This window comes from Thamnophis sirtalis, unplaced genomic scaffold (assembly GCF_051295495.1).
Source record: "Thamnophis sirtalis isolate CommonGarterSnake01/CBP01778 unplaced genomic scaffold, rThaSir2_p1.2 scaffold_5, whole genome shotgun sequence".
Classification (NCBI taxonomy): domain Eukaryota; kingdom Metazoa; phylum Chordata; class Lepidosauria; order Squamata; family Natricidae; genus Thamnophis; species Thamnophis sirtalis.
In genome coordinates this window covers 109,239,798-109,252,073 of record NW_028261385.1, presented here as the reverse complement: position 1 = coordinate 109,252,073, position 12,276 = coordinate 109,239,798, and the positions used below count along the sequence as shown (strand labels likewise).

At 38.7% G+C, this 12,276-nt stretch overlaps 1 protein-coding gene across 3 annotated transcripts in view; it reads right to left on the bottom strand.

Moving 5' to 3' along the window:
* The window catches only part of KPNA1 (karyopherin subunit alpha 1), a 47,107-nt gene that overhangs the window by 24,101 nt on the left and 10,730 nt on the right, over positions 1-12,276 (bottom strand). For all 3 annotated transcript variants that reach the window (XM_014062052.2, XM_087716507.1, XM_087716508.1), the window contains 2 exons: positions 8,067-8,174; positions 6,900-6,999 (listed from right to left, as the gene is read on the bottom strand). In XM_014062052.2, the coding sequence (XP_013917527.1) occupies positions 6,900-6,999; positions 8,067-8,174 (208 nt within the window). The remainder of the gene's footprint in view (positions 1-6,899; positions 7,000-8,066; positions 8,175-12,276) is intronic.

Genomic DNA, 12,276 nt, shown 5'->3' with positions numbered 1-12,276 from the left:
TGTGAGCCGCCCTGAGTCCCCTCAGGGAAAAGGGCGGCCTACAAATGCTAATAATAAACCTAACCTACAAATGACAAAAGAAATAAGACTGTATTATTACTCTAAGGATACAGGCTGATATATGAAAGTTGATAAGAAAAAATTAGTTAATTTTAGTAATTAGTGATTAGTAATTTCATAATTTCTAGAGTGCTATGTTAAATAAATAATTGATAAGGATAATAAGGTACATACATGTGTTGGTTTGATGAGAGGAAATTTGATATAATTAGCGAATGAATTTTTGTTAATAAATAATATCTATAACAATAACAATGAAATGACAAGGGATATAGTGAACAATATATATATATATATATGTACTGGTTTAATAAAAGGAATTGGGATATAAATTGTAAACAGTGATTTGGAAAGGAGGATCAGAAACCTTGTTATCAAACATAATTAATTTTTACTTAGAACATGCTATAAAGGGGTAATGTTATTAGATGATATTAGAAATAATTAGTGAAATGCTATTATGTGCTTGTGTTTTTAAATTTTGGACTATTTCATGTAAAAGGATGTTAAAACAACCACAGTCAAATGAGAAGCGTGGTATTTTGATAGTAAGATATATAAAGATTTTTGATTTAAAATACATGTGATTTGAATTATAAGCAATGACTGTGGAAGAAATGCATGAAAGTTACCGTATTTTCACCCATATAACCCGCGGGTTATATGCGGTTTTTACATGCACAGCGCCCCCCTGCGGGTTATATGCGTGGGCGGGGTATACGGAAGATATTTTACACGATCGGAGGCTTGCACAGGCTTCTTTCTCCGTTTCTTCCCCCACCCCGATCTCAGCTGTTTCCTTCTCCTCCGTTCCTTTCCTCTTCCCCAGCTTGCGCAGGCTTGTTTCTCCGTTTCTTCCCCCACCCCAATCTCAGCTGTTTCCTTCTCCTCCGTTCCTTTCCTCTTCCCCAGCTTGCGCAGGCTTGTTTCTCCGTTTCTTCCCCCACCCCGATCTCAGCTGTTTCCTTCTCCTCCGTTCCTTTCCTCTTCCCCAGCTTGCGCAGGCTTGTTTCTCCGTTTCTTCCCCCACCCCGATCTCAGCTGTTTCCTTCTCCTCCGTTCCTTTCCTCTTCCCCAGCTTGCGCAGGCTTGTTTCTCCGTTTCTTCCCCCCCCATCTCAGCTGTTTCCCTTCTCTCTTACTCGTCGCGGGTTATATGCGTGGGCGGGTTATATGCGTGGGCGGGGTATACGGAAGATATTTTACACGATCCGGAAAACCCGCGGGTTATATGCGTGGGCGGGTTATTTGCGTGGGCGGGTTATATGGGTGAAAATACGGTATTTGTAATCAATCGACATACTTCTACAATATGATTAGTGATTAGTAATAGTAATCTTTAGAGTGATATGTTAAAAAAATAATTAAATAATTATTTTATGCAAAAGGACGTTAAAACAATTATAGTCAAATGAGAATTGTGGGATGTTGATAGTAAGATATATAAAGATTTTTGATTTAAAATATACAATATGATATGAATTATAAGTAATGACTGTGGAAGAGATGCATGAAAGTTATTTGTAACCAATCGACACACTTCTACAATATGTAACAAAAGATGATTTTATTTTATTTTGTGTTGTGTTTGTCTGTTTAACCAAAAATTTAAAAAAAATCTTTTCAAAAAACAAAGAAAGAAAAGAAAAGTAAGATACCAAGAAGCATCTTTTTATGTGGCATTTTAAAATGTTTTCAATATTTTTTATTTTAAGTCTCACTTTTCCTTATGTTGATTTTCATTTATTTCTGTGCCATTTGTCTTGGGTATCTTTTAAAACAGATAGGGAATATTAAATAAACAAATAGTGAATACTCCACTTCTACCCAAAAATTATCTGAACAAATCTAGTAATAGTGTAGAGAACATCTGGGTTAAAACAAATGGATCAGCAAATAAAAACTACTATTGTTGATGTCAATTACTGTTTGTCCACATAAGGAAAAGATACTGCAAGTGTATCTAAAACCAGATTGCAAATATTTTTTAAACGGAGGGGAGGAGTTTAATCATCCAAATCAATCACTGAGAAAAACTCTGTCAAGTATAGTTCTGACTTGTGTTAAATTACTCCTTCAGAGGGTGAAGGAATATGAGCTATTCTTAGCATGATTCTAATAAAAATATTAACATTTAATTAAATTTGACTATAGTCAAAAACATACTTTAAACCTTAAAAAGTGGATTTTAATAAATTTAGAGCAATAATCAAGAGGATCTTGTGGCAGAACACTTTTTTTGGAAAAGGAGCTTAAGCTATATAAGAGTTTCTTTAAAAGGAAATTCTAAAAGCACTATCACAAACAATTCCAGTGAATATAAAATGGAGGACATAAAAAGAAGCCCATATGACAATTAAAAAGCATAGTGCTATTGAAAACTAAAGTTCAGAGTTTGTGAAAGATGCTGAGGATAAAGATGAATGCATTGAGCATAGAATAAGAACCAATATTAGGGCCTAGTACTTTTTAAAAAACAATTACTTGATTTAGGAGGTAGCAATAATGCATATTCATTCTGTAGATGGCTTAAAATTGGATGGGATACTTAATATCCTTACTAGAAAGAGAAATTATGATGTAGCTGCAAAAATGACAAATACAACTTTACTCTGGATCAACAGACTTCTAAATCAGTGTTTTTTAACCACTGTGCCGCGGCACATTAGTGTGCCGTGACATAGTGTGAGGTGTGCCGTGGGAAAAACACCTGCCGGCATTGCATCCCAGCTGGCAGGCAGAGGCTGAGTCGGCCGGCCGGCCTCTCCCCAGCTACCTCGGCCGCGCCTGGTGGGGGGCGGGGAGGCGGCGCGCTCCAGGCCACCCTGCGTCCCAGCCGCATCCCCGGGGCCGCAGGAGCCACCAGTTGGGAGGAGCATCGCGTCTCGTCGCTGGCCGCCTCCGGGATTGCTAAAAATAGCGGCGGGCGGAAGCAGGGAGGGTCTCAGGCTCCATTGGAGGGCGGCCCCTCTGCGCTGCGCTCGGGGCTGCTCTGGCGGCCGTCGGGCCCCATTGGCCCCTCAGCACTCTTGCCACGCGCGCCCCGCTCCCGCCCACTCCCCCCCCCTCGCCAATGCGGGGCCCTGGTCCCGGCGCCCATTGGATTGGGCCCGGGGGCTTCCTCCTTGCGGGAAAGTGGCGGTGACTTTCTCTCGCTCGGTAACTCTGCCCCCCCCGCCGGAAGGAGGAGAGCTGGGGAAGCGGAGCGCGGGGTCACTGGCAGCTTCAGCCTCCTCCGTTCAGCCTTCTGGCCCAGCCAGAGAGGAGCCCCGAGGGCCAGCAAGAAGGAATTAACTAGAAAATGGGCGGGGGGGGGGAACAGAGCTGTGGGGACTAGTGCTCACAGAGCCCCCAACTCCCCCCTGAGGCTCTGCTGCCTTCAGTGAGAGATCTGGCCCTCTGGAGCCTTCAAGCGTTCCTTCCCTGCCCTTCTTTCTTAACAACCAACCTGCATTTCCTTTACAACGGCAGTTGGGACCGTCACTAAGCAGCACCTGCCTGTGACATTGCACTTCCTGACTACATCATGGATGCCTTGCAATTCTGGTCCCAAATGCCATTGTAAACGGAGCCCCTCCTGCCCTACTGGAGGCCAAGAGCTTGGGTGGAAGGCGATGCTGGGCAGGGGTCTGAGCTGGGCCTGCATACAGAGGCCAAGAGACCCTCCCAGCCAGCCCCTGCCCCCAGGCTGCACTTGCTCCCGCCAGTCGGGCCCAGAGACAGGCAGGGCCCACTCGGCCAGGGATGCAGCTGCAGCTTCTGCCGCTTTCTTTGAAAACAGAGATTGACAAAAAAGTTCCCCCTCTGAGACCATGGGAGTTAGGATCCCACCTCCACAGCCAGCCACAGGAAAGGCTCTTCAGGGGGTCCACTGAGAACCCAAGCCCAGGGCTGCTTTCTTTTACGCACACCACACACACACACATACACACACACACACACACAAGCAGACAGTTCACCAGACCAAGAATCAGCCCCTGCTGCTGGGCAAGAGCAGAGGTCAGCTGGGGCCGCATTAGCAAACGATGGCTGGACAGAGTCTTGCTTCCCAACCTTGGTTGACTGAAATAACACACACACACACACACACACACACACACACACACACACACACACACACACACAGACCACTGAGCTGGCCTTCCACTGTGGCCTGGCAGGGAGGCTCCTTACTCAGTGTTGACCAGGGTGCACCATTTTCTAATGGTGGTGTGCCTCGTGATTTTTTTCATGAAAAAAGTGTGCCTTTGCACAAAAAAGGTTGAAAAACACTGTTCTAAATCATTCTGCATTGGTCTAACCATTCCAAATACCGTGTTTCATCCTGGACCCTATATTTTAAGGGTTCAGGAGAACTGGATTCAGGATTCAAGAGAACTGGAATATGTTCATGGAAAAGTGATGAGGATGGTCAAGGGACCAAACCTAAGTTCTGTGAATAGAGTTGAAGGAATTATGCAAAATCAAGTCTTAAGGACAGATTATTTAGAAAAGAATAGGAATGCCACACAGAAGGTATTCCTTGATGTTGCAGAATCCAAATAGAACCATGGATTTAAGTTGCCAAAAGGCAAATTTCAATTAGATTATAAAAATGTTCTAATTGTAACAGTAATTCAGGTGAGAAAATGGAGACAAATTGTGGACATAATTTTAAAAAAAACACATGATAGATTAGGCAATTAGTTATTTTCAATATGCTAGTGATCAGATAATAAACATTGCCTTTAAGTATTAATAAAGACCAAGAGTAGCATTTAGATCTTCATCTTGTGTTGCAGAATTAAGAACATGATTACATAAATATTTTAAAGAAGGTTATGTGAGGGTGCATGTGTGAGTATGTGAGAGAGAGTATAGGAAAACTGCAAAAAGATGTTGTGAGTGATCTACAAAACAAGAACCCAATAGCAATAGCAATATGCGAAATCTACTTGAAGCAAACAAATCCTTGCAATTACCATAAAGATTCCTTTTCCTTCAGTGGACAAAGGGAAATCCTTCTGGGTTGCTCCTCCTATTCAGTCTGATAGGCACTAAAGGTTTTGCATGCTTCTACTGTGGAAAGAAGCAGCCCCTCCCCTGCAGTTTTTGAGATAAAACTCCTTCAGAATATAGAAGGATGAAAAATAAAAGATAAATTGGAACAGGTCTTTCCCTCTGCTGGGTGAGTATTCATTTGAAAGGAATAGATGCAATCTATGCTCATCAAGGTGGCAATTTTTCTCTCCCTCAAGATATTGGTTGCCTCACTTGCTACATAGAGAGCAGGTCCCCTGTGTGGTAGTATAGTCTCCTTTGCCATTGGGGGAAATGGGTCATGATTATTGGGTGGGGAGAAGTCTGCCAAGGTTACCTGGTGCATCCAATGGCAGAAGTCCAGATGAAACGCCGATCACTTGGTCGTGGGAGTTGGGGGATTGGCTGCTCGTTGTCTCTAGGCTTAGTCCCTTCCTACCCCATGGTCTCTCAGCTCTTCATGGGGATTGAGGGAGTTCTGTTCACCTGCAGAGGTGGCACAAGTGGAATCTATTGACTCAGCTGTTGAGCCAAGAACTGTTCCTGGGATAGTCGGTGGAAGGGAGGCTGCTGCTGAGGGGTAGGGGGAAGACTTTAGGAAGACCGGTTACCTTTTCAAATCAGAGACACACTGTATGTTTTGATCCTCCTCTTAGGGCGAGTGAAGAAGAGCAACCCAGGTAAAGAAAATTTCCTTCACTGTGGAACCCTGGATCCCTAGATGCACATTGTTTTACGAAACTGAATAAACTCTAATCTTGTAGGGAAAGAGCAGAGCAGACTTCAATCTACAGAAAACTTCTATGGACAGCTTATGCACTAGTTCATTCTGTTTTTTCACTTTGCGCTTTCTATGATCTCACCATCCAAAAGTATAGTGTAGTTAAATATGAGTCGTATACATGTATATGAATGAATGATGAATGGAACAGGAAATTAAAATATTATTATTTAGAATTATAATTAGGTCATTTCATCTACCTGCTTCTCCTATATATAAATATGTATCCATAAAAGTTATATAAAATATGAATTACTTTACATTGTGTTCTAAATTTCTTTCCTCTACAACCACTTTGGGGTAGTGGGTATTATCTGGCATTCTGAAAAAACCCCGTGAGTTCAGCTGCAAAATGATTACTGAGTGGGCATATAGCTAGATTGGAATAAACAGTTGCTAGAGCAATATATTAATTAGGACCCAAAGGGCAAAATATTTTGGGATATATACGGAACACCTAACTAAATGTAGCCTTTCTTAAGACTCTATTCCTGCAGTGCCAGCCACAAAAGACCCCCCAAAAATGAACCTGCTTTAAATTATTTGAATCGGGTGCAATGCACGTATCTATGAATGCTCTGGATTACATTCTGAATTCACATCACTGCATAGCTTCAAGGCATCAATTTACCAGAATGCTAACTACAAACCCTCACCCTCCACCAAGACATGAACTATGACCCGTATTTACCTTTGTCTATTTTCTGGACATGAAACAGAAATACAGGGAAGCAACCATTCATCTTGTATTTTTCTAGGAGAATTTGGGGATCATAGGCATTCTCAGAAATAATGAAATAGTTGCACATTTGCTCTACATTTGCAAGATGCCATCCATCCAATGTTTTTAATTATTTTTTAAAGGTAGGAAATTGAATAAGAATGAGCCTGATGAGCATCCAGGGAGGTTTCTTTGGCACTGGTACTCCTCGGCTCCTTACCTGGCATCCTGTTAATGTGCAGTAACTGCTAATAATAGGACAGCTTTGATGAAAACCCAAAATACACGCCTAGGAGCAGCAACTTTCTCTTGCACTCACCTTTTGAAAGAAGCTTTCGGAACTTTTGGGTAGCTGAGAGCTGCTGTTCTGGACTATTGGAAAATATCATCTCAGTCATGTCAGATGTGATCACTGCATTCTACAATTCCAAATGGAAAAAAAAATACCTAAAAACACTGCTTAAAATTTCAAAAAATTAAATTAATTCACTTAACTGTAGCAAGAAAGGTTGTAAAATGGGGCAAAACTCACGTAACAACATAAATGTTGGGTTCAATTGTGGTCTTAAGTCAAAGACTACCAGTACAACCTAATATATGTACTCCTCGACTTACAACAGTTCATTTAGTGACCATTCAAAGTTACAGCACTGAAAAAAGTGACATGACCATTTTCACACAACCGTTGCAGCATTCCCATGGTCACATGATCAAAATTCAGATGCTTGGGAACTGCCATGTATTTATGATGGTTGCAGTGTCCTGGATCATGAGATCAACTTTTACAACCTTCTGACAAGCAAAATCAATGGGGAAACCAGATTCACTTAACAACCATGTTGCTAACTTAAGTTCCAGAGAGCGCCAGTTTGGTGTAGTTGTATGACATCAGGTTGCAAACCCAGATACCATGAGTTCTAATTTACACCATAGGCACAAAGCCAGCTCTCAGCCCTAGGAAACAGGTAAGGGCAAATCACTTCTAAAAAACTTGCCAAGAAAACTGCAAGGACTTGTTCAGAATCAGGCACAACTGAATGGAAGAAAAAAGTCCTGAAGAAACATACAATAGAAAATCAAATTATTCAGTTTCAATCAGTGGTGTAAAAAAAAAAATCTGTCATTGATTTTGTTAGAAGCAATATCTGGTTGAAAGAAGATATGGGATAACAGCTAGCAAGAATGAAGTTCAGTACTTCAATTCTCCCTTTAAATAATCAGGTATAGCTTTGAAAAGGATGTTAAGACTAGAATTCCCCCCCCCCCAGCATTGTGAATATCCTGCAGAAATACTGTAACTTAGAGGTTTCCAGAGAGATTGTTTCTCCAATATAGAATGTTCATGCAATTAATAGATATCTTGATTCCAGAGAATTGTGTTTTGCTTTACAGCTTTAGAAATGATCAATAATAAAATTATTACAATAGCTGGTCACATAGTTAGCCAGATGTTCAGACTGGATTTGGCATTTTATTATGGACTTACTGATGTCATTTCCATGTTATTCATTTGAGTTTCATGGAAACCTCCATCTGACATAACTTCCTCCTCTGTCTCTTCATCAGCTGTGGCAACATTTCTACGTTTAAATAACTAGAAGAGAAATGCAATGACATTAAAATTAAAAGTATGTAATTTAGAGAATAAAACAATTCACAATTTATCAAACAATCATAAGGTCCTAAACCCCATAACCTCATCAGTAATGTTTGAAAAAAAAATGCTGGGAGTGACACAAAAAAATATAACTGTTAAGAGAAAATGGAGATTATACAATCAGCTATATACAATGGATATATAAAGTCTACAGGTTTTTGAGATGTAAAAAAAACCAGGCCAAGATAAATCACTTCAGATTTTCCCCCCAGTTTTAACATAACATAAAAGCTATACTATACAATTGAAAAACAAACTGAAATCATTTAGGGTGAAATATAAAAAACGTACAGTAACATGGTCACATAAAGATGCATAACCTTAAACTAATACCTTATTAATTATTAAAGCACTTTTGATTTTATGACAGCACTCCATCTTTTGGGGTAGGAGCCTGGCACATCTTGCCTTCAGAATCTTTTCCCATTCTTCCTTGCAAAAGTGCTCAAATCTGATAAGATTTCAAGGGCATCTCCTGAGCTTTTCAGGTCATCCAGATTTTTAATTGGATTCTGGTCTGGATCCTTCCAAAACTTTGATCTTCTTGTGACGAAGCCATTATTTTGTTGACTTAGAGGTATGCTTTGAGTTGTGTCATGTTGAAAAGTGAAATTCCTCTTCGTTGTCAGCATCAGAGGCTGAATTGCCAAAATTGAGTAATATTTGGAACTGTTCCTAATTCCCTCCATCTTGACTAAAGCCCCAGTTCCAGTTGAAGAAAAACAGCCCCAAAGCATAATACTGCCACTACCATGCTTCACTGTATGGTATACTTTGATGTTGTTTTTGTGCCAAACATACTTTTTGGAATTATGGCCAGAAAGTTCAACCTTGGTCTCATTAGACCCTGGGTTCAAACTCAATAGTATAATGTGGCATATCGTGACTTTTTTGCCTTTGTGGAACTGGGGTAGCTGTGGCTTGCATGTGACTTATCCAACCTGTGACCACCAGTTTGACAGGCCTGCATTAGACGCTTTTGTCAGACTTGACATAGGTTTTTGCAACAAGTTTGTTTTTCTTTGTAAGTTTCTGTCTTGTCACCCTACTCTACAGCCAAGACATATGAAGAATACAGTAGATTATTATCACATAAGATACACAACCAGTACTTGCCAGAACTTCCTGTAGCTCCTTCAATGTTGCAGTAGGCCTCTTAGCAGCCTCTCGGACCAGTTTTGTTTTTTCATCAATTTTGGAGGAATGTCCAGTTCTTGGTAATGTCACTGTTGTGCCTTATTTTCTCCAAAATTTATTTTCTGTTGATGACTGTCTTCACTGTTTTCCATGATATATCTAATGCCTTGGACATTTTTTGTACTGTTTTCCTGACTGATACCTTCCAATAATAAGATCCCTTTTATGCTCTGTAAGTTCTTTGCAGACCATGGCTGCAAAAATTGTATGGTAAGAGGCAACTGAGTAAATGTCTTCTAACAAAATCCTATAATAGCTTAACTTTATGTGGGCTTGATCAGAGTCACTTTAATTGATTGCATGTCCTGACTATTATTTGATATCAGTATGAATGTGATTGGTTAATTCTGAACATAGCCACATCCCTACTTATGAGGGCGTGCACACTTATGTAACCACATTATTGTAAATTTTTATTGTTATCTTTATTTCTAAAAGATTCCAGTTTTTCAATTGAATTATACAGCTTATGTTATATTAAAGGTTGAAAAAAAATCTGATGTGATTTATCTTTGTCTGATTTTTTTAACATATCAAAAATCTAGCATTTTAACAAGGATGTATAGACTTTCTATATCCATTGTATACTGTGGAAGAGAGTATAAATAGAGGCAAAATACAAAAATTGTGCAATATATTTGAAAAAACCTATCCCTCCTGCACTTTCAGCTGTCATGTTTATCTTTACTAGCTGAAAGACTGTGGATATTATGTTATACATCTATACATACATAACAGAATGACCAAAGGCTACTAATATCCTTCAACCTAAAGTAATGGTCTCTGAATTTCAGTCCAATTTAAGTGGGATGTAAGAGTATAGTGGAGCAGGATCGTCCAGGTCCCTTTACAAAAGCTTTAAAACATGAAATACTAGCTCTTCCAGAAGATTATCAACTAGATCAAAAGTTTCCAAACTTTCTTAGTTGCTGGCTTCCTTAGTTTATTTAATTTGGGAGTCATAGAGCTAGTTATTGAAAGGGGCTCACAGTTCCTAATTAAACTTCTATTTATTTCACATATTTTAAAATAATCAGTGACATATTTTCTGTAAGTTGGAGAGTAGGTAATAGTAAGCATAAACTGACATCCTACTAATTTTGGGGAGGAACGAAAGAGATTTTCTGAATTTCAGTAGTTTCTAGGAACAGAATACTCAACATATTTTACGTTATTTCATATAGAATATAAAGTGAGTTCTTTAAATTACTGCAATACAACTATCATAGAAAGTTCAAATAGAACATTTATGAGTGGAACTTTTTTATCCAGCCCTGGAAACAAAAAAACACCAAAAGCATGTCCAAAAGCTGATGTTTTTTTCTTCAGTATTATTTCACAATAACATAATTACACATTTAAGAAATTTAATTTTTTAAGTAATAGGGAATAAAAATATTTATTATGTTCAATAAATGAACAGTATATAACGTATTCCAATCTAAAACATGTTACATGTGTATAGGAAGGGGAAAATTTTATATAACACATAACAAAATTTAGATTGAATAACAGAACCATGTCCTTTTGAAAGTAAAAATTATAAACAGACCCAGTAAGAATGACCAGATTTCTTTAAATGTGGTGTTATCCACTATGAATGTGTGCCAATCTAAAAGAGGCACTGTAATAAATGAATTTTATAGTTTTGTTAGCCCTTTCGTCACACGAGGAAAGCCTTTGCCAAATAGGATGCCCTTTTATCTCCCTTCTAAGACTGTTGTGGAGTGGCCATTGAATTTAGCTAGGGAAAATGCCTTCTTATACTAAAGGGTTGTGATTTGGTAAATATTTGGCAGGATGAAGAGGCTAGTCAAAAGTATATCCTTGGGAAGAGATGCTAGGTTTAATTGGCTAGCAATATCCTCAATTCATTGTCTCAAAGCTGCTGCTCCATCCTCAATGTTTGAACGTGCAGGGCTGATTTAAGGAAATTCCAGGATAAATCAAAATTATCAATAAGAATCCAGGACCAGACTTAAAGGAGCGGTTTGTAAAACTTTTGGTGCAGTATGTAAAAATGTGCAAACAAGTGTTGGTCTTAATTATAGTGCCAGCCTCACAGAAAAAAACTGAGACCCAACAAGGAGCTTGGAATGTTCCTTAGAAATTTAATTTGAATGCTTTGTCAAAACAAGGAATTATACAAGCTTAGTTGGGCACAAAAAACCGCTGCGTTCTAACACTTGGAGTATACAAGTAATAAATAATGCCTCTTTAATATATAAGAATGATAGCAATGCTGCAGTAATAATCTCAACTTTCATTATTTTATTTATTATTTGTGGTATATATGCATTTTCTGTGAGATGACAGTATGAAAGACTATGCCTATGCCTTGAAATTGAAATCATTTCATTTCAATTAACGATATATGTTCTTGGGAAATCCATGCTAACTTCAAATAATCACTAAATTTTTAAAAAATGTTTACAGATCCGTCACTATGAACTGCACTAGCATCTTTCTAGATATCAAATTCAAACTGATTGGCCTTTAGTACCTGGACCATTCTTTCTCTTACTTTTGAAGATAAAGTCAACATTTGACTTCTTTTACTTAACTGGCCCTTCATGATCCAGGAAATTCATAGATTTGGCTACTGCGAATAAATTATTACAATATACTACTTTTAGTAAATAATTACATCATTTTATACTGTTTCAAAGATTTCTAAACTGCTAACACACATATACACACACAAAAATGTTTTTATTACCTGCCAAAAAGTATGTCTTTCTTAAAATCAATTAAGAATTCCATTAAACCAATTAAAATTTTGGGAAATCCATTGGCTTAAAAAAGTTAAAATGCTAGAACATAAAGCATTAGAAAATTTTAC